This window comes from Hibiscus syriacus, unplaced genomic scaffold, assembly GCF_006381635.1.
Source record: "Hibiscus syriacus cultivar Baekdansim isolate YM2019G1 unplaced genomic scaffold, ASM638163v2 tig00111402_pilon, whole genome shotgun sequence".
Taxonomy (NCBI): Eukaryota; Viridiplantae; Streptophyta; class Magnoliopsida; order Malvales; family Malvaceae; genus Hibiscus; species Hibiscus syriacus.
The window spans coordinates 2689782-2710566 of NW_024063082.1; the positions used below are offsets into that span (position 1 = coordinate 2689782).

Sequence of the window (20785 nt, forward strand, 5' to 3'; positions counted from 1 at the left end):
GATGATAAGTAGAACTTGTACATGGTGCTTAAAAAACAATAACAAAACATGAAGATGATGTCTTTTAAGTGTATAACAAAAAAGCATATTTCACGATAAGATTTTGTTAACTCTCGTACATGGTGTCTCACACAGAGCAATAAACAAATTACTCTCATTGGTATAATTCAACACCGTAAAAGATATTGAAAGTAATTTTGAGCAACATAACAGTAATACAATATTCCATTAGAGAAGAAAAATAATATTGAATTGATAGAATATTTGTGTATGAAAGATTAAATTTATTAAATTATTTTGAATTTTGATAAAATTAAATAGAATATATAAGTTTTAAAACTATCCTATTTGTATGCCAAGCCATGTTAAAAGTTTATTTCAATTTCAATGTCGAACTGACATGTTTGTAACAATGTTTCGATGGAATGACTAAATTATAATTTTTAATAAAATCATGACATGTTTATAATTACCTAATAGTTGAGTGACTAAGAATGTAGTTTATCCTATAATTAAAACGTTGTTTCCATTGATAGGCTATAATTTCTAATTAATTAGTTGAAGTTTTAAAGTAATTAAAAAAATGCAATGATTTCCTTCACTCTTTCCCTGGCCATAGGCAGGTCTTAATAGAAATAATATTGAATAAAAAGTAAAATATAAAAATGATGAATATAATAATATATAAAAAAGTATGAAACAAATAGAAGAAGAACCAAAAGGGATGCAGCTAAAGCCCACAGAGAGCAGAGTTCACCTAAACCTAGACGATTCAACTTCATCTGCATGCGCTCATCTCTGCTGAGCCTCACCCTTTACTTCAATTCCCAAAGCCTACCCCTTTGCCTACTCCTTTACAACCCAACCCTCTGTCTTTTTCCCCCATCTCTTTTCTTCAATGGCGTATCCCTTCTCCCCATCATCATCACCATCAACTTGTTTTTCCCATTCTTTCATTCCCGAGATCCTACCATTTCTCTATAACTGTTCATCCCCCACCAATATCTTTGCTGCCCATTTTCGTCTTTTTATATTTCACTTCCTTTGTCAAGGAGACGACGGTCCAATTCTTGTTTCAGTCCTTTTCTTTGTTAAATTTAGGACGATCAAATTGATGGGGAAGGGACTAAATCGTAAAGTATAACTTGGTAAAGGGACTAATAATAGGAGTTAACCAGAAGACAACCATACTTCTTCAGCCGCTACCCACCATGTTTTCAGAGATTTTCAGCACAAAAAACAATACGCATGTCAATCTCAAATCTTTACTCTTTTCTCTCTCATATTTACTTGTTTGACTCTTTTTCTTTTCTTTTCTTTTCCTCTTCTATTTAAACCAGTACAAAAGTCATGCAATGTGCAATTCCCATGCCAAACGGCAAACCCTCTTTTCATCTCATTTTTTTGTATTGTTTTTGTTTTTTTAGCAAACATTCAAAAATCCATATTACATAAATCAATCAAATCTGAGAAAACCCCATTCTTCAATCAAATCAGTCATATAAACCCTTTCTTAAATCTTGGCAATACAAAGGAAACAAATGGAAGGTGTTGGTGGTGGTAACATGGAAATGGCTGGTGCTGCTGGTGGAACCACTGGGAATTCAAGGTGGAACCCAACGAAGGAGCAAATAAGCATGCTCGAAACCTTGTATAAGCAAGGGATAAGGACGCCGAGTGCAGAACAGATAGAGCATATAACGGCCAGGCTCAAAGGTTACGGCATCATCGAAGGCAAAAATGTGTTCTATTGGTTCCAAAACCACAAGGCACGCCAAAGGCAGAAACAAAAGCAAGAGAATTTGGCTTATATCAATCGCTATCTTCATAGAACACAACCTGTTTATCCTCCTCCTCCCCCTTGTCCCAATGGTTATTTTCGAAATCCTGTTGTTTATTTGATTATTCTATTCTAGATATATAGCTTCGTTCCAAGCTGTCTCTACATACATGCAGATGGCTCGAAATGTGTGTCGATGGCTTTCAAAATCTGTTAAAACTACATTGTTTATTGCGAAGTAATAATTTTTTGGATCACAGTACTTGGATATGATTCTATAGTTTTTTTTTTCACTTCTGCATATGATTATTACTTTGATTCTCTGTTTCTTTCATACTGATATGTAGTCTACAGACATATGGACAAAACATGTTGTGTTAAACGAAACAACTGATTTGGTTTGTTTTTGTTTTTTTGATGTAGTTTGTGGTCCATATTTTGTACCACAAGGTGATCATCATCTAGGATTTTACCCTCAGTGCCCGAAGGTTCTTGTCCCCGGTGGATCAATGAAGAGGAGAGGAAGACCTGCTGGCGGGAAAATGGTGAAGCCGATATTTTACGGTGGACATGCATATGATCATATGGTTCACCATGATTACAACGCCACGATAATACGAGATACTGAAAACTCTGGTGGAGCACTCAGCAAAGGCGGCGGCTGCAGCAACGAAGATGGTACTAATCATCACGAGACGTTGCCATTGTTTCCATTGCACCCCACCGGTGTCTGTGAAGGGAATTCAACGCCATTAATGGCGTCTCCAGGTGGTGATTTGAGCTCTTGTGAGGCTGCTGCTGCTGGTGTTGACCGAGAAAGCAGTACGGGATGCTCCGGTGAACAACGTTTCTTTGATTTCTTCTCTTGCCAAGCTTCTTCCGAAAGTGATTAAGTTAATAATGGAAATATGGAATTAATTAATTGCCATTTGAGTATCTGTCGTGCTTCTTTTCTAAGTTGTATTTTGTGTCAAGAGAGGTTCTTCTCCAGGTGGTATATCGGTTCTATTGATATTATGTCATTGACTTTTTGTTCTCCTTTTACCTCTCAATGTTCATTACGGAGATTACATTGAAGCATCACATGCATACATATACATATACTTTATTGTATTGTATGATCAGCTGTTATTCGCCTGCGACATGCGTTTGTAGGATATGCCTTTTTTTTTTTAAGTCTCGCTGCCCGACCATTGACATCTTTATAAATTAATACTTCATCTAAAATATTAATATCATTATTAAACCAATATAATTCTAAAGATAGTTAAATTAATATTTTATTTAAAATTTAAGAGTTAAAATTGATATTTTATCTAAAATTTATGAGTCGGTTTAATATTTTATTTAAAGTTTAGAGACCAAAATTAACATTATATAAAATTTATGAATCAAAATAAAAATTAATCTTTTTATTAACATGTTGCACCATCATACTAACAGTTTCTAAAGATTTCGGGGCCGAAATACAATCAAATGATAACAACTAACAAGCGATAAAAATAAAAGTTTGTTAAAATTAGCGACTAAAACTGAAGAAGTTTGAAACAAAAGTGACCATTCTTGTATTTTAACCTTTTGAAAATTTATTCTGTTGAGTGAAATTGGATTGGCATCAGTCATTGGAGCAATCCCTATATAGAAAACCCACAGTATTTGACGTGTATATCCGTATTAATTTTGTTTATTGACTTACATATTATCTCCCATACGCCACCGTTTCATTGTGACCAATTCTATTAAACTGTTTCCTAGCTCCTACAGATACTAAAAGCCGTCACCGTCACTTCACTTTGACCTTAAATACGCTGTCGTTTCTTGCGTTAAAACAATCTGAAAAAGGCCAACTGAACGGAATTTTAAACGGTTGACATTATCTTGCTTTACCCTTTCATTTATCTCGCCCTTCGACCTTGAAAATTTCCCAAGAAAATCCTCTTTTGTTGGGGATTCTATGCCCTTATCGAAAGGTAATTCTTTGAATATCTCTTGTTTTCATCTACAGTTTTTTTCCCTTCTTTTTATTAAAAGGCGAGTTTATATTTGTTTATTTTATTCTATAGATCAAGAAAGTTCATTACAAGGGAAACATTATTGGGTTTTTGTTGTTTTGTTAGTTTTGATATGCTTCGGGTTCTATTTGTCGAGATTTTAGCTGTTTTCAGGACTGAGACATGAGAGCTCTTTTAGTGGATAAGTGAAGAATAACGGTTATGTCGATGACTAGTAAATTATTCGCCAATGAGTTGCGTTGAATAAATATTGAGGTTTCTCTTATTTTTTTGGTTGATTTGATGGGCTTGGTTTTGATTTTTTTTGTTGAGATTGTATGTTTATGTTGTTCTTAGGACTAAAAGCATGGGAGAAGATTTGCTTACAAGCTTGAGTATGGAAAACCACCACCCTTCAACAGTTCTATCAATGGATTCAAGTTCAAACTCTCATGCGGAACTAGACCGGGAGATTAACCGATCTATTGCACTTTCTAAAGCACCTGATATTAATCTTATTCCTCTGTCAGCCGACTGTAGTCCGCCAAAATCGTGGAATTCGGATCCATTAGATATGTTGGATGTAGCTCTTGGAACTCATGTCAATGAGGTTGATACTTTAGTTACGGTGTCGAAAACCGGGCAGCGTAAGTGTGCCAAGAGATTGGATGGTGCTTGGGGTGCTTGGTTTTTCTTTAATTATTACTTTAAGCCTGTTTTTTTAATGAGAAATCGAAAGTGAAGGTGGATAGGGATGCAAATGGAGTTTCGGGGTTTGAGTTTGATAAGTTGGATCTTGAGCTAGAGGTTTTTTTGGTTCAGCACGATATGGAGAATATGTATATGTGGGTTTTTAAAGAGAGGCCTGAAAATGCATTGGGTAAGATGCAGTTAAGGAGTTACATGAACGGACATTCACGTCAAGGGGAGCGGCCTTTTCCGTTTAGTGTTGACAAGGGATTCATTCGGTCACATAGGATGCAGCGCAAGCAGTATCGTGGTCTTGTTAATCCTCAATGCGTGCATGGGATCGAGGTTGTTCCATCCCCCAATCTCACAGGTCTCGATGAAGAAGAGCAAAAGAGGTGGATGGAACTTACAGGAAGGGACCTGAACTTCTCGCTTCCACCTGAAGCAAGTGAATTTTGTACCTGGAGGAACCTTGCTAACCCTGAATTTGAGATCGATAGACCCCTTCCTTCATTAAAAACTAACATGCAGCCTCAACAGAAAAAGCTTCTGAACGGTTCAGGTTTAGATTTATCGACTAGGCCTTCAAACCATGCAAATGATGGTGTTACGGATCTCTCCACTTTTGGCAGCAAGAGGAAGAAAGATTTCTTTGTAAATGTCAATGAAGACTGTCGTTTGCTCATTAATCAGCATAATGACAGCGTAAATGAGACAGAAATGCACCTGAATGAACCGCATTGGCTGAATGAGTTTAGTGGAGTAATGAGAAATGTTTATGGACCTGTTACGGCTGCCAAAACGATATACGAGGATGAACAAGGATACCTAATTGTTATAAGCTTGCCTTTTGCAGATCTTAAGAGAGTGAAAGTTACTTGGTGGAATAACCCAACTCATGGTGTCGTAAAGATATCATCTATAAGCACAGCTTGCATGCCAGTTATTAAGAGAAATGATCGGACATTCAAGCTTACAGATCCGTTGCCCGAGCATTGTCCACCGGGAGAGTTCATAAGGGAAATACCTCTACCAACTAGGATTCCAGATGATGCTAAGTTAGAAGCATACGGTGATGAAACAGGAATTGGTCTTGAAATCATAGTGCCGAAGCACCGAACAGGTCCGGAAGAACATGAGGTTCGCGTCTGCCTCCGTCCCAACCTCGGACCGAATGAGCTTTTGCTGTCATAACCTCCCATATAGGCTTTTCATTGAAGAAATACAAAGATAGGTTCTTTTTGTGGTAAAGGATTCCATTATTTTGTACTAAAAAAAGAAAAAAAAATTGTAATGAAAAATAAGTTTACATCTGATATTGATCTTTGTAATGTAGTCATTATGTTTGCAACAAGTGGTATAGATTAGAGATTCCTTGGTGCATGTTTAGGTGAATGCCGTGCGTCACTTTCTATTGTATCCGTCGTTATCTTTTACACTTAAAATTTTGTTTAAGGTTTTATAAGAAACAGTTTACTTTTTTATGTAGATATCAAATACAGGTGGGCAAGTTCACCACAAAAAAGAAAATTGTTAAATAAATTTAAAGTAGAACTGTAAAACAACATAATCAATCATAACTCCAGATCCTGAAATGTACAAAACCATGTCTAGCAGCTTAATCCACTTCCTCAATCTTAGGCCCGGCAATGCTTTGCCACCAGAAGAATGGCCATCCTCGTCCACATAAGCACCACCGGAAGCTCCCTACAATGATGGAATTGCAAATGCTTTCCAGCTCCTTCATCTTTTCCCCAAGCTCATCTACCTTGGGCACTTAGCCATTGGTTTGCTCCACCCGGAAGCTTAGAGATCATCTTCTTATCCTTGGTTGTTTTCCTCGTGTTATAAACATAATTCTCAAGTGCTTTCTTGGCCTCAACTTTTTTCTTGTGTTCCTCATACTCGGACTTGTATTTCTCAGCTTCTTGCACCATCTTATCAATCTCTTCCTTGGATAGCTTACCTTTGTGATTAGTCATTAGTGATAGTGATGTTATTCTGTCCAGTTGTCTTGTCCTCGGCAGAGACGTTCAAAATACCATTGGCATAAATATCATCAAAGCAGACTTTGATTTGAGGTGAGGGCTGGATACATACCTGAAAACTCAAATTTCCCGAGAAGATTGTTATCCTCTTCCTTTTTGGTGTCGGAATCAATACAGTCGTAACTCCACCAGCAGTTTCCAAGCCAATAGAACGTGGGGTGACATCAAATCTTGAACCTTGTTATTACCCTCCCCACTCAAAATCGCAGCCTGCGACGGCTTCATCAGGGTTAATGCTCTAGCAAAGCTCTTTACGATTGAAGAAATCTTGCAACAATTGATCAACTTTTCGGAATCCGAGTAGACAGTAGACCCACCAATGAGAACAACATCACGATCTTGGCTTTTGTCCATCTTTGCATCCCTCAAACATTTCTCCACTGGTTCCGTACATTTCCTAAACAGATTCATGCTCAACTCCTCGGGTTATGGTCGTATAAAAATTGATCCCGAATCGGTTTCAATTGTATTTGAGCTGTTGAAGACAATGTCCTTTCGGTTCAATCACAAGCTGTTCTTAACCTGCTATTGGTTTCCCACTGAAATCCTTCTTGTGCTTCCTCTTGAAATCCTATTATCGAAATCTTCACCTCCCAAATGGGTATCTCCTGCAGTTGCCCATGGCCAATAGCTGCGGCGATTAAAATTGTCCTGTCAAATTACGGTTTTATAAAATTATAACGCATCAAAACTAATAGAATGATGGTTAAAATTACAGAAGTAATTTACAAAAATATACAGTTTTTGAAACTTTAAGAAATTTTATAAAGAAAAAAAATTATATTATTAACGTTAAATCAAATTCACGATTAATTAACAAAAAGTGCTCATATTAGTTGTAACGGGTATTGAAAAATGTAAATAGTTAATAAAATAAAATGTAATGTATAAGAGAAAAAATATGAAGTGTTTTTTCAATTTTTTATATAATCTATTTATTTAATTTTCAATGTATTTTTTCCTAATAAATTAGTAACAAAAGATTTGCACGTTAGCCACTTTAACCGCCCTAATTACCAAAATTACATCTTTTCACGCCAAAACCCGACAAATGGCTTGCGTGGCAACATCTGATTCGCTTTAAGTGCTTGCAAAAACAAAGTGCGCCGTACAGAATCCTCGCTCCCCACTGAGACCACAACCGGCAAATTCCCTCTATCTATAAATTGAAACAAAGAGTCAGCTTTACGTTTTTCTCTTGCTTTTCCTCGTTTCAAATCGTATTTCAGCTCCCTTCTCCATGGCATCTCAAGCCAGCTTACTCCTTCAAAAACAGCTCAAAGGTTACTTTTTATCGTTTTGATTTTCAGTTTTAATGATTTTGGATTCGATTTTGAACCGTGTTTCGCTTGATCGGTCTTGCAGATCTTTGTAAGAAACAGGTTGATGGGTTCTCAGCCGGATTGGTTGATGAGAACAATATCTTTGAATGGAGTGTTACAATTATTGGACCTCCTGATACTCTTTAGTAATTTCTTTTTTGAAATTAATCATTTCTTATGGATTTTTCATTGAGTTCTGTTTGTTGACGTTGGATCACTAGCTGTGGTTATGATTGATGCTTAATAAGACTTTGCCTTTTCAAAATTTGAATTATTTATCTTAATTGTGATTGATTCTATAGTTTATTTCAAGATCTTGTATTGAATTCCAAAGGAAATCTGGGTTCTAAGTTGGATTATCTTGATTGGCTGATTCGTTTTAGGTGATTGTGGGGTTTGGATTATATAATTTTGAGGCTTCCTTCGTTTTTCCGATTGACATTGACTCTGTTTTATTGAATTGGTTTTGCAGCAGTCGTGAGAATACAAATTGTTCTCTTTTTTTTCCAGCATTTATACGCATGAAAATTGATAGGGGTTGCTCCTATCATTGTAAATATGCACCATTAACTAGTATTTGAAGGTTTGCCGGTTTTGACAAGGAAAGAATTTTCTTTTGCTTTTGGAATTTTCAACAATTGTAGCTTATGTTCTTTTCATGTGTGTTTTTACCTTCTGGTGACTTTTTAATCCACTTCACTATTCTTGTTCTCAAGTCATATTGACTTGAATTGTGTAGGAGCTGATATTTTAGTGGCTGTGTCTCTGGGATAAGTTGTTTGTTGATCTCTCTTTGGGGAATATATCTCGTAATTGCATGATTTTAGTATCCAAACAGCCCTCCAGCAGTAAAATTTACATCAGAGATTTGGCATCCAAATGGTAAACATTTTTCTCTTTGGCTTCTTATACGCATTTATGTAATGCGATGGTTAATTTCAGTTTTATGTGTATTCCAGTTTATCCTGATGGGCGTGTTTGTATATCAATTCTTCATCCTCCTAGTGATAATCCAAATGGCTATGAGCTTGCAAGTGAGCGCTGGATGCCTGTACAGGCGGTATGATTAATAAAAGTCCATTACGTGTGAGTTGTCCCTTGCTTATGCCTGTTCAAGTGCTATTAACATTAATAACAGCATAGATTTTAAATTTTCTCAAAAGTGTACTAATTGGAAGGAAGTAATATTTCATCTGACAAACATAAATATAGGAAAGAAGTATCAAATTTCATGGAAATCATAAGAGATATTTATGTACATAGATACCAAAGTTGTATATGAATCTAAATGCTGCATGTGAAGTAATTATTCACTCTAAAACAAAGATTGAAGGGGAATATATGTAATCTTGAGGGGTAATTTAAATGAGATTGTAGAAGATTAATTGCGACTACATTTGTTTACATGGTGATTGGCATCTAGATATGTAAAGTTAATTTGTCATTTAGTAAATGTGAATAATTCTAGAAAAACATCTAAGGAAAAGGATTCTACTTCAAAAAGGTGGAGTTTGTATCTCTTAAGAATCAACTGAATTTAGAATGGCATGGATTTCAAATGGATTGAGAAAATGTGTATATATGACCTTATTTGATTTCATACGAAGGCTTGGTTTAGTTGGTGAACAATCAAAAGTTTCAAGTCATAAAGTTTAGTTTATCTGATGTTTTTTTATATAAAATAAATAATCAAAGATTGTTTTCTAAAATGTTCATGGCTTTTTTTGTGATTATCAATTATCAAGTGTGATTATGTGATGTTTTGCAATCCAATTCTGATAATAGTGCATAAATAATTGCAAATTCTTAATACGTGGCAGGTTGAAAGCATCGTTTTGAGTATCATTTCAATGCTTTCCAGCCCTAACGATGAATCTCCTGCAAATGTTGAAGCTGCAAATCGTTTTGTGATTGATCTCGATTATTAGGATCATTAACATAAAACGAGTATTCATATTGTGTAGTGCTTGAATGTGCACTTGTATACGTTTACATGGTTAAATGTTAATAGTATTTGGTATCAAATATCAATCATCTATGCTCTTTTAACTTTCAAGGCTGCTGTTCGAGATTGGTATGTTACCATCGTTGACTGACTAAACCATCAAAACTGCATTCATGTATTCATGTTTCTCACGATCGGACATGTTTGTATACATTGGCAGAAAGAATAGAGAGAGAGGAGAGATGAATTCAAGAGGAAGGTCGGCCGCTGTGTCAGACGGTCACAAGAAATGTTATAATCAGTTTGCCGGTGGCTGTGCTTCAGCTCTGCGTGTGTAATTGAAGTGAATGCCTTAATTTATTGTGTGAGGGAGAGATGTTTTGGTGGAGTAATTGTATCAACTCCCAAATGTTTCTGCATTCAGAATCCTTTTTTGGTCATTGTTGACAATTTTCCCTCCATATATGGTTTAATTGATATTTTATTATACAAAGTAATTTAGTTTTAACATAAACAAATAAGTAAAACTATCAACCTCTTATCAATACTGTTTATTTGTGATTATAGGCATGGAACTAGTGTATAATTTCGTGTATGTAATTTATCCTAAATTACATAAGTGGTCACTTTTAAAGTACTTGTATATTGTCATTGAAATTTTAAAACTTGAAATATAGTTAATGAATTTTTAGTTCGATTTTATTTTATTATTGTCATTGTCGTTAATTATTTTTAAGAAAAATTCAAGTGATATATTAAATTTTTTTTCTTAACAAATATTTTTGAAATAAGTACGTAGATTGCATTAGTCATAAAAGACATTATTTAGAACACAATTTGAGATACATTCAAGGTAATCATATATAAAATATAACGGTGAACGACTAGTAACAACCTAATGAACAAAAGTGAACTAGAGTATCTAGACAGTATTTAAAGTGGACGAATAAAATATCAATCTTACTTTAATCACAGCTTCATCCTATCATCATGAGAAGAATCGAGAGAGGACAAAGGACTGATAATCGAAAACAAGTTGTGACCCATATAAAGGAAAACACGATCAAGAGAGAGCATCATGAGAAGAGCAAAATCAGAAATCGAGTAGACAATGGAATATCTAGTCCGGCTATAGACTTATAATGAATGAAGAAATCTATACCTGTCCATAAAAACACTATCTGGTGCATATATTCGAAAGCCATAATAATATCATATACAAGGAAACGAAGAAACCATACATAAAAAAAGCAAACAACCAAGGATTCTCGTAGAAACAAAACCAGTAAAAGAAACTTGTACCAGGAGTCCAAAGACACCAATAGACATGATATCTTTATAAAATAAAAGGCCGATAGAAAATATTGTTTTAAATACGTTAAAATATAATTGAAAAAAATAAAACTGAACAATAATATGCTAAAACAGGGGAAAAAAAAAGACATAAATGACAGGGAGATGGTTGGACAAAATCACCATCGCTGCCTTGATGTGAAAACCACTTGTAACTCCTGTATGTAAAGTGGTAACCGCTGCAAACAATTTGGTGCTTGGTACTAATATATATATATATTAAAATATTTTAAAAAATATTAAATTATCATTAATATTAATAAATGTTAAAAAAATATCTTAGTTTATTGATGATGTTTATACATTCTGTAAACGTAACTATAAAAGTACAATCAATTAAACAAAATAATATTCCTTTTAATTACTAAATTTACTTTATTAATACACAGATATATATTATTAACGTAATATAAAATTCAATATTTTTTAAACAAATTGAGCTTCTCAACCTTATTTTCTCAAGCGAATCCCCAAAATTGAAATAGGAATCGAACCCGCCAAAATTGAAATTCTAGAAATATTAAAAAAATACAATCCGCGCTTTAAAATTGCACTACAGAAAAAGCGACGATTAGCACAACATCAACGGTATATATAAACTCATAGTTTTCACGCGGATCAGCGCTTCTAGCCGTCGATAAAAAAAAATAATCGCACGACTTACATTATCCCCCGCCAAACTATTCAAAACCCTTCCCTCTATAACTAATCCCACAATTCCAACCGTCTTCACAAACAATATCTCTTCTAATTCTTCATCACAAAAGTTTTCCCGAGAAAGTAAAAAGAAAGAAAGAAAGATAACTCGTGGAAAATGTCAGGAAGGGGAAAGGGAGGAAAGGGGCTGGGAAAGGGAGGAGCCAAGAGGCATAGGAAGGTCTTAAGGGATAATATCCAGGGAATCACTAAGCCAGCGATTCGTCGTTTGGCTCGTCGAGGAGGAGTTAAGAGGATCAGCGGTTTGATCTATGAAGAAACCAGGGGAGTGTTGAAGATTTTCTTGGAAAACGTGATTCGCGATGCTGTGACTTACACTGAGCACGCAAGAAGGAAGACCGTTACCGCCATGGATGTCGTTTATGCTTTGAAAAGACAGGGCCGAACCCTCTATGGCTTTGGTGGTTAGATTACAGTTCTTTGTTCATGTTATCTTTAATCTGTAATCCTTCGTATCATCAATGGATTCCGCTAAGAAAAATTTCACCGCTTGCTCTAATTTCTGGATATACCGTTTCCGAGAATTGTTTATCCTGTGATTGATTTCTATTATAATTTTTGCATGATTGATTTCCATTAAAGTTTTGGCTATGTTTGGAATTAGTACGTACGATAAATATCTTCAGAGATTATTATCAAGTTGCATATTTAAAAAAATACACCAGCAATCTCAAAAAACAATTCTATTAGAGTCTAAATACTAGAATCACTTTGCAGCTTGAAAATTGGTCAACTTTGCCAATTGCCATGCCTGTCCATGATATTAACTTTGTCATCTGAAAGCGACAGCAGCAGCGAGTATACCAGTACTAACCTGAGCCTTCGGCTCAACACGTTACAATTTGAACAACCAGCATACCTCCACGCATCGTAATTTTTGCTGACGTGTACCGGTCCTTTTTTTATTCCCTTTATTGGCCGATATGAGAGTTCTGACCGACGACGCCGTCGTTTTGATCCAGAAAGGAAAGAAGGCTGGAGATCCTCATGTAATCAATGTCAATTGTCCAGATAAGCACGGTCTCTGTTGCGATATTTGCCGTATAATTCTTGATTTCGGTATTTTCATCACCAAAGCGGGTCAATTCTTCGTTTACCCTTCGTATCTCTTCCATTTTCACTGAAATTATTGGAAAATTATACTTTCGTTGTAAATTATGAGTTCGTTGATTTTGGCATAATATAAAACACGGAATCTTTTTTTCTAGATGAGATGTTTTTAATGTTAAATGTTTCGACGGATGGAATTTGGTGATATATGGTGTTTTGGGTTGTTCATCATTCGAGCTCGCCTTTTGAGTTTGAATAACCGTCTTCAATCCTCTGTCCTTGTTGTTCAGTGACATTTTACTTCAATGGTCAGCCGTCAAATTCCGTCACTCCTCCGGTTTACTTGCTGAAGTTCTTTCGCCTTGATCGGTAAGGAGTGTTAAATGGTAATTCACGTGCTCATGTTTTATGTGACGTGCCTTTCTAAGCTTGAGCTCTCAATTCAAAAGGTGAAAGTTACAACAACCCCGGATGGCAGAGTACTTGATCTCTTCTTTATAACAGATAACATGTGAGATTATATTCTGATATGCATGCCTTGCTTTGTTTATAGCAATCTTTGGGTATGTAATGGCGGTTTTTTGTTTGCTTAGGAATTTGCTAATTATTTGTATTTATGGGAAACTTTACTTCTTTGTTTCTGGTTAATAGATAGGTCGACGAATCTTGGGTTTAGCTCTCGAATGTTGCCCCAAGGCATTTAATTTAGCACCACTTATCAAGTAGCCCGCTTCTAGTGACAGTGAAATGGGATGTAGTTTGTGGTTTTTTTTGCCTTCTATCACCTTCTTTTACAAAGCTTTATGCCTTTGATTCTTTGCATTAGCTCATTTTTCTTTTCCTCTGTCCTTTGCTCTCTTCAACTATGTTGCTCCGATTCTTTATTTTCTTTACGTAAGTGTTTACAATATTCTTAATCGCCATCTAACCAGACATGGGAACGGAAATATGATTTTCCAATAACATTTTAAGTGAGAAATAATACGGTTGAGCTGTTATTTATAGATTGAGTAGGTTTAGAACTTGTGTAATTATATGAAGAGATACATGATTGAGCTGTAACTGTAAGTGCACGGAAAAAAAGAAATTGTGTAACTGTATGAATTATAATCAAGTCCTTAGCCATGTTGCAACGTTGTCAGGGAGCTTCTACACACAAAAGGACAAGATGATACATATAACCAATTAAATGCTGTGTTGGGCGAATCATGCATGTATCGGTTGTGAACTCAAGTTGGCTGGTCCTCAGTATGAATGTCATCATGGTATCTCGTCTCTTTCTCCTGCTATAGTGGAAGAGTTATTCCATTTTGAGCTATTGGATAAAGAGACTCGTTGTCAAGCTCTTAGCCCAAGTATGGCAAGATTGAAGAAAGCAAATGTGGTAGTCGACAATTCACTGAGCCTGGCTCATACACTGCTTCAAATACTCTGTGTTGATCACAAAGGTCTTTTCTATGAAGTGTTGAGAACATTGAAAGACTACAATATCAAGGTATTCTGCATTCCTACTTTTGAAAGTTCTTTAGAAAATCGAAAATACCTGTCTTGGACACATACCCGAGTCCAACTGACAGATTGTAGGGTACTGTAAGTTGGCTGTTTAATTATGCTGCATAATTCCTACACCTGATGACTACCGAGTTCATATATTGCAAAAATGACATGTTCTACATCCCTCATTCCCCTCGATAAAATGAGCAATATAAAGACATGGGTATAGGGGTGAAATCTTCTAATAGTGAGTTCTATAAGTCTACAGGTTGCTTTTGGATTCAAATTATCAAGTAGGGTAGCTAGAAATGAGATTGTAGGGTTAGTTAGAAGATTGCTCATGGGTTGGTAAGAGCAACCATCATCTCCTTTGTATCTACAATACAAATATTACCAACATCACCCCCACTCCTGCAACGCTATGTCGATGCACTACGGGCTTCACTTATGTAACACCTATGACGTGCACTCAACGTTTATTTGTTTCAAATTATCTTGACGCACTTAGGCTGTAAATTTGTAGGGAAATTAGTTTGTATTAACCTTTCAAGAAAACATTAGATTTCGAGTTTAAGCCAGGGTTTTGCTATCGGTTTCTTCTATCAAATAGCAGTAAAAAGTAACTTACATCACCACTTAAATGTCAACGACAATAACTTATAATATTATCCTTTCAAATTTACTTCTAATAGAATCCAATCAAAGTAAGAAATTAAATGTAAATTCCAGCGGAGTAAAATAACATTAAACCATGCGAAAATTGGCTCACTTGGTAAATAAAACCATGCGCTAACAAGGCCTAATTAAAACCGCCTCGTACATACAAAAAAAGGGGTAAATAAAAGCTCAAATTCCCGATTTAGAAATTTTGAACTACTTTCAACAGATTTCTGAAACAATACATCTTTAAATTATTCCAGCAGAGACCCAATTAAGAAGAAGAACAGATTTCAACATATGTTAATCAAATGAAAATAAATTGAATTCAATTGATCAGTTTGAAATTAAAAAAAAAAAACAAAACAAAACGAAATGCATAAAAATGAGAACCACTTAGCTTTAGCTTTAACATCCCAACATCTAGCTTAAAATTAACATAATTAATCAAACATTGCAGCTGAATCAAAGCCAGAGGAACCAAAAATCTAGTTTAACCTAAAGTATTAATGATATACCCATATAAAGTTTGTGTATTTTGTAACCCGGCTCACTCATGACCCTTTGCATAAAACATCCAAATCTCACATATCACCCAAAAAAGCTTTCATCGAGATATTACCACATGGATGTGCTGAGATGCAGTGCAGTTTGGCATTAGACAGATTTCCTGATCCATGTATAAATAAAATGACTAATATTTGTATGGAGATGGCAACCATGAGAAGTACCATTACCATAGCAAACTGAAAACCATTACATTGTGTAGTCCCCTTAACCTCTAGTATTCACTTTCTTAAACTTGAATGATAATAAGTAGTTATGCTTCCTGTTGAATTAAAGCCATTTGCTCCGAGCAATAGTGTCGTGGCACATGGGATTATAGCACTAATTTTTAAACCTATTTGATTTCCTCAACCAAAGTCTCAAACCAGACCTGATAGCCAGAGCTTTTCTTCAAACTGGTGGGATTTGGCAGCATATTGCAGTGAACAATGCAAATAGCATAAGAGCAAAGCTGCAGATTCCAGCTTACCCCAAAAAAAGGAAAGCAGGCATAAGCTGAGACGGTTATTCTCCATCATGAATTCAACTGGTTGAAATGAAGCACAGATAGTCTACAATGATCGACTACAATATGCCATATCAGCAGCCATGACAGATAATGGAGGTAAAGAATATTCCCTTCGTAATGATATAATAGTGAGGTAACTTAACCACCTAAAAGCCTAAAACGAAAAACAAGCGCATCACCAACAAGAGGAAGGAAAAAATTCCCAACAGGTAAAACAGGAAACCATGATAGAAAGAACAAAAAGATATCTACCTTGATTGCAGTCTCTTTGCATCACAAAGCAGGAGCAATCAGCAGGCAATGCAGATCTAGCCGACGGCAAGATTACTACCATAGCATGCAGTCAAAGCTTCCTTTGCATAATGAAAACACAGAGAAAAACTTCCTGCAGTCTTTCTCGGCTTCTGGGGTTAGTCGGTTGCAATGGAACCAAAATCATAATTGAAGATTATGAAATGCTAGCTTTCCTCAAACCCAAATACTTTATACTCGAGTCAAGAAACAAGCAACAGTAAAAGCCCAAACTCCACAAATCAAGACACTAATAGTTCTCTCCATGACTAGTTCCGTTAAAGAGTGATTTTGGTAGAGATACACAAATAGTTGCGATCAAGCATATAAAGTCTACAGTAGAAAGACTTAAAACCAACCAATATAACATTAGAAATGCTTCAATTTGTCTGCATCGATTCAGAATGATACTTCTCTAGATCAGCGTCAAGATCTTCTGCAGAAACCTTTTCTCCACGGCCCTTTCCCCGACCACGGCCTCTTCCAGCACCACCACGTTGCCTACCAAATCCTCCACCCCTGCCTTGGCCACTGCAAAATAACAATATTAGACTAGTAAGTAAAATCTATAACTAAATCTATTGATTAAATAAGAGAAGGGAAAGATATGGAACAAACATTCCACATATGATCACTAAGTCACTAACATAAATGGATTGATACCAGATTGTTATACAGGAAAACTATTGATTTGAGTAGAAAAACAGATTACACAAAAAAACCACCCAGTGCATGCGGTAATGTGAAATATGTCTACATTTCAAAAAACTGTAACACTGCATAGACGCAGTAGATTTAACACTCCATGAGTATCAAAAGTAAAACAGATTCTTCTTAACTGTGCCAATAATCAAAGTTTTTGATTAAGGAGAAATCTATAAAACTTAAATTTCAAATAATTGATAATTAAGGAGAAATCTATGCCAAGAACTGATCTTAAAATTAGCATCGAATGACCTTAATGCACATTAGAAAATTCAAGCAACACAAAACATACTGTATATCTATAAAACTTTTAAGCACTCTTTATCATCTCAAATGCAACAGTAGAACTAATAATAGAATCTCATCTCTTGAATAACGCAAAGAATAGTGCAAATAAATAATGAAGCATACCCTTTAGGGGCTCCATTAGAAATTCGGAAGACTCCATTAGTCACTGAAGGTGCAGGAGGGGTAGAAATGTTTGTTCCAACAATCTCAATTTTCATTGGCTTCCCATCAAGTTGAACGTTGTTGTACCTCTTTACTGCAGCCAAAGCATCTGCTTTCCGTGCGAATACAACTTCTGCTGTTCCCTAAGAAGAAGAGTTTTTTTTCTTTCTAAACTTCTGCAGGATACAAAGATATTTACTGGGAGAACTAATTTATGCCAAACTTGATCAGATACCTTCGATCTCCCACTCCTATCATAGTGGACCGAAAATCGTTTCAGGCCACCAACTTCAGAAAATAACTCCTGTACATGAAAAAGAAAGCATTAGAAAAATGAACACTAACAACACAGCACTGATCTTAATGGAAAAAATTCAAATTCAAAAAAGAATTGCAGGACTTTTCTCAACCTCAATATCTCAAGTATAACGATTAGTTAACCGATTTGTATATCAGCAAAGCTCAAGTTTATGTGGAACTAAAAAGTCAAATCAAAATGACTGTTAAAAGAAGGGAAACGGAACATAAATCATATACGAAAAACTAAATAAGATTCTAATATATACATTTTTAAAAAAATACCTTGATGTCGTCGTTTGAAATACCATAATCTAAATTAGAGATGTAGAGCTTCGTTCCTGTTTCTATTGCAGAAGTTCGACCCACTTGCCCTTGGAACGCCGCTCCATTATCTGAAAACATATCGTGTTGCCACGTCGTGTCCGGAGCCTGAGTAATAATTGAAAACGAGATCGAATCAAAACGACAAGAAAAAAGCAAATATATATATATATATAATCAGATCTAAAACCCTAGCTGTTTTTACCTTAGCTGGGGTATACGGTGCAGAGCGGTTTGCTCCTCGGTTAGGAAAGCGGCGGGAGGGTCCAGGTCCGGTTCCACGACCCCGGCCACGGGAGTTCCCGGATCCAGACTTACGGTTGCGCTTGATGAGATCATCCAGCGACATTTCTAAAGCACTCGACATCTTTTTGAATCTTCTGTAGTTAGAACAAAAGGGTTTTTTTTAAAAAGAGAGAGAGAGAGAGCTGTAGAAAGGAAACTAGACAGAGGGGGGAAATAGAGAGATCGTAGTCAAGATAGGGTTCCGCCAAAGTATAGATTTGTACTAGATACACAAATTATAAATCTCCAGACTTTACTGTCAATAACTACCGCAGATACGTTAAGTTTTACGGGGTAGGTTAAAATTAAATAGTATTTTTATACGGTTAGATAATGCTATTGTAAACATCGGGCATAAGCGGTGTTGTAGTGTAGTTGGTTATCACGTCAGTCTAACACACTGAAGGTCTCCGGTTCGAGTCCGTGCGACGCCATTTCTGCGATCCCTCTTTGATTTTCACGTTTTCTGGATACTAATGCTCTTTTTTTCTTCTTTTGATGTTGGAATTCTTGCCAGCAGGGGTAGTAGAAACTACAAATTTCTGCTCTGAATACGTTGCAAAACATCAGGCATATGATACTACATATTTTGAATCCCATGAAATAGGCTAGGTCTTCCTATTTCAAAGAAGTTATATTATGCTAATGAAGTGTTGAGAAAGATCCAGAAAACGAAACAAAATATGATCCAGTAGCACAAGAAAACATTAACTGGTCTCAATGAAACTTGGGTATTTGTTCAGGATTCACATGAACTTGTTGGAGAAAGGTAAAAGTATTATCAACTCAGATTGAACCATACAATCATAACCAGCAAGAACCGTAGGCACAGACAAAATCCACACTGGACCTCTTCACCCATATGAGCACGCTTTTCACCTTTGGGGAGTAGTATTTATCCGCTTTGGTCTACTGGTCACATATTTCTTCTCATGTCTGCACAAAGACAATGGTGGTCGCATTTATATAACATATCAATCTGCAATTCATGTCTAACATGCACTCTCATTTCAACCACCACCAAGTCCACTTTGATATAAAATATCTCCGTCTATGTCAGAACCCACAAATATTGTTCGAGACACGATTTTATCCACAATTGACACCTCCAAAGATTGAAAATGATAACAGTACAAATATATATCCTCAATAAAACTACATTAGATAAGCAAAGTGAAATTCACAAGTCCACCATCCAAAAGAAAAAGTAAACAAAAGTGACAATCTCAAAGGATCCCTATGGCAATGACCTGACAAAAAACACCATAACATTGAAACCTCACAAAAGAACTCGCAAGATGGATCCCAAACGCAGCAAGTGCCCATTACTTTCAGCCTTAATTACAGAAAGCAGAAAAATAGACAAGCTCCAAGATTAACAAAAGCATAACAAATTGAAATTGCTAATAGGGGGTTGAGCAATGCATTTCACTATCAGCATTTGTTAAGCTTAAGAAACATTCATTACATGTATATAACAGAGAAATATATTTACTGAAGATTAGCCACTGGTCAAGTAAGCTTATAGGACAAAGAGACATTTCATTTCATAGCTCAAATTTTAAATCCATTAGTAACAAGTACTTACATTCATCAAAAGGAAATTCAACATACAAAATCCCAAATCCTCGAGATAAAGAAACCCTAATCTCAAGAGCTAGTAAACTTAGTCACCGCCTTGGTACCCTCAGAGACGGCGTGCTTCGCAAGTTCTCCGGGCAAAACAAGCCTAACGGCGGTCTGGATTTCCCTGGAGGTGATAGTGGGCTTCTTGTTGTACCTCGCGAGCCTCGAAGCCTCTTGAGCAAGCTTCTCGAAGATGTCGTTGATGAAACTGTTCATGATCCCCATGGCTTTACTAGAGATCCCGATATCAGGGTGGACTTGTTTGAGGACCTTGAAGATGTAGATCTTGTAAGTCTCCACACTCTTCTTGGCTTTCTTCTTTTTCTTGTCTCCGGTAGCACCGCTTTCCTTGGGAAGCTTCTTGCCGGCCTTTGGCTTCTTCTCCGCTGGAGCTTTCTCGGCGACGGTGGTCTTTTTCTCCTCCGCTGGCTTCTTCTCCGCCGGCTTCTTCTCTGCTTTTGGGGCCATTGAGGAAGCAAGATTGTTAAGTAAAGCGTGAGTTGAGGAATTTAATCGCGGTGGTTGAGTGACGAATGACGGAAAAGCAAAGTTGGGATTTAGTATTTATAGAGGATAAAGGGATAGTATCATTGGAGAATACGCAGAGACGAGGATCGATGACGAGGATATTTCTGACCATTTGATTAAGAAATGGGATTGACGGCCTGGAAATATAAGTAAAAGT

At 36.1% G+C, this 20785-nt stretch overlaps 5 protein-coding genes, 1 non-coding gene and 2 pseudogenes across 6 annotated transcripts; 6 read left to right on the forward strand and 2 right to left on the reverse strand.

Annotated features, from left to right (window-relative positions):
- Positions 1 to 1535: 1535 nt before the first annotated feature.
- LOC120162419 (WUSCHEL-related homeobox 2-like) lies at positions 1536 to 2673 on the forward strand. The gene is made up of 2 exons (XM_039172573.1): positions 1536 to 1872; positions 2201 to 2673. The coding sequence occupies exons 1-2, from the start codon at positions 1542 to 1544 to the stop codon at positions 2671 to 2673; spliced, it is 804 nt and encodes a 267-aa protein (XP_039028504.1). The 5' UTR covers positions 1536 to 1541.
- A 983-nt stretch (positions 2674 to 3656) lies between these two features.
- Positions 3657 to 5792, forward strand: LOC120161761 (annotated as a pseudogene).
- A 2686-nt stretch (positions 5793 to 8478) lies between these two features.
- Positions 8479 to 10158, forward strand: LOC120162420 (ubiquitin-conjugating enzyme E2 13-like). Its single transcript, XM_039172574.1, has 5 exons — positions 8479 to 8538; positions 8659 to 8713; positions 8791 to 8891; positions 9652 to 9729; positions 9997 to 10158. The coding sequence occupies exons 1-5, from the start codon at positions 8479 to 8481 to the stop codon at positions 10003 to 10005; spliced, it is 303 nt and encodes a 100-aa protein (XP_039028505.1). The 3' UTR covers positions 10006 to 10158.
- A 1717-nt stretch (positions 10159 to 11875) lies between these two features.
- Positions 11876 to 12332, forward strand: LOC120161766 (histone H4). Its single transcript, XM_039171974.1, has one exon. It carries the CDS (start codon positions 11944 to 11946, stop codon positions 12253 to 12255), a length of 312 nt encoding a protein of 103 aa, XP_039027905.1. The 5' UTR covers positions 11876 to 11943; the 3' UTR covers positions 12256 to 12332.
- A 437-nt stretch (positions 12333 to 12769) lies between these two features.
- Positions 12770 to 14600, forward strand: LOC120162421 (annotated as a pseudogene).
- A 1754-nt stretch (positions 14601 to 16354) lies between these two features.
- LOC120161762 (THO complex subunit 4A-like) lies at positions 16355 to 18604 on the reverse strand. Its single transcript, XM_039171971.1, has 5 exons — positions 18395 to 18604; positions 18151 to 18297; positions 17804 to 17872; positions 17530 to 17711; positions 16355 to 16944 (listed from the first exon to the last, which is right to left on the reverse strand). The coding sequence occupies exons 1-5, from the start codon at positions 18554 to 18556 to the stop codon at positions 16794 to 16796; spliced, it is 711 nt and encodes a 236-aa protein (XP_039027902.1). The 5' UTR covers positions 18557 to 18604; the 3' UTR covers positions 16355 to 16793.
- A 230-nt stretch (positions 18605 to 18834) lies between these two features.
- Positions 18835 to 18908, forward strand: TRNAV-AAC. Its single transcript has one exon. It is a non-coding gene; the product is annotated as a tRNA-Val (tRNA).
- Positions 18909 to 20024: 1116 nt separating this feature from the next.
- LOC120161763 (probable histone H2B.1) lies at positions 20025 to 20644 on the reverse strand. The gene has a single exon (XM_039171972.1). It carries the CDS (start codon positions 20566 to 20568, stop codon positions 20125 to 20127), a length of 444 nt encoding a protein of 147 aa, XP_039027903.1. The 5' UTR covers positions 20569 to 20644; the 3' UTR covers positions 20025 to 20124.
- Between the last annotated feature and the right edge of the window lie 141 nt (positions 20645 to 20785).

Excerpts from the sequence above, each read along its gene's own strand:
- LOC120162419 (XM_039172573.1), top strand. The coding sequence starts at position 1,542 with ATGGAAGGTGTTGGTGGTGGTAACATGGAAATGGCTGGTGCTGCTGGT. Across the intron at positions 1,873-2,200 it reads TCCTCCCCCTTGTCCCAATG|TAGTTTGTGGTCCATATTTT; the intron begins GTTATTTTCGAA and ends GTTTTTTTGATG.
- LOC120162420 (XM_039172574.1), top strand. The coding sequence starts at position 8,479 with ATGTTCTTTTCATGTGTGTTTTTACCTTCTGGTGACTTTTTAATCCAC. Across the intron at positions 8,539-8,658 it reads TAATCCACTTCACTATTCTT|TATCCAAACAGCCCTCCAGC; the intron begins GTTCTCAAGTCA and ends GCATGATTTTAG. Across the intron at positions 8,892-9,651 it reads GCTGGATGCCTGTACAGGCG|GTTGAAAGCATCGTTTTGAG; the intron begins GTATGATTAATA and ends AATACGTGGCAG.
- LOC120161766 (XM_039171974.1), top strand. The coding sequence starts at position 11,944 with ATGTCAGGAAGGGGAAAGGGAGGAAAGGGGCTGGGAAAGGGAGGAGCC.
- LOC120161762 (XM_039171971.1), bottom strand. The coding sequence starts at position 18,556 with ATGTCGAGTGCTTTAGAAATGTCGCTGGATGATCTCATCAAGCGCAAC. Across the intron at positions 18,298-18,394 it reads CACCGTATACCCCAGCTAAG|GCTCCGGACACGACGTGGCA; the intron begins GTAAAAACAGCT and ends ATTATTACTCAG. Across the intron at positions 17,873-18,150 it reads TTTCAAACGACGACATCAAG|GAGTTATTTTCTGAAGTTGG; the intron begins GTATTTTTTTAA and ends TTTCATGTACAG.
- LOC120161763 (XM_039171972.1), bottom strand. The coding sequence starts at position 20,568 with ATGGCCCCAAAAGCAGAGAAGAAGCCGGCGGAGAAGAAGCCAGCGGAG.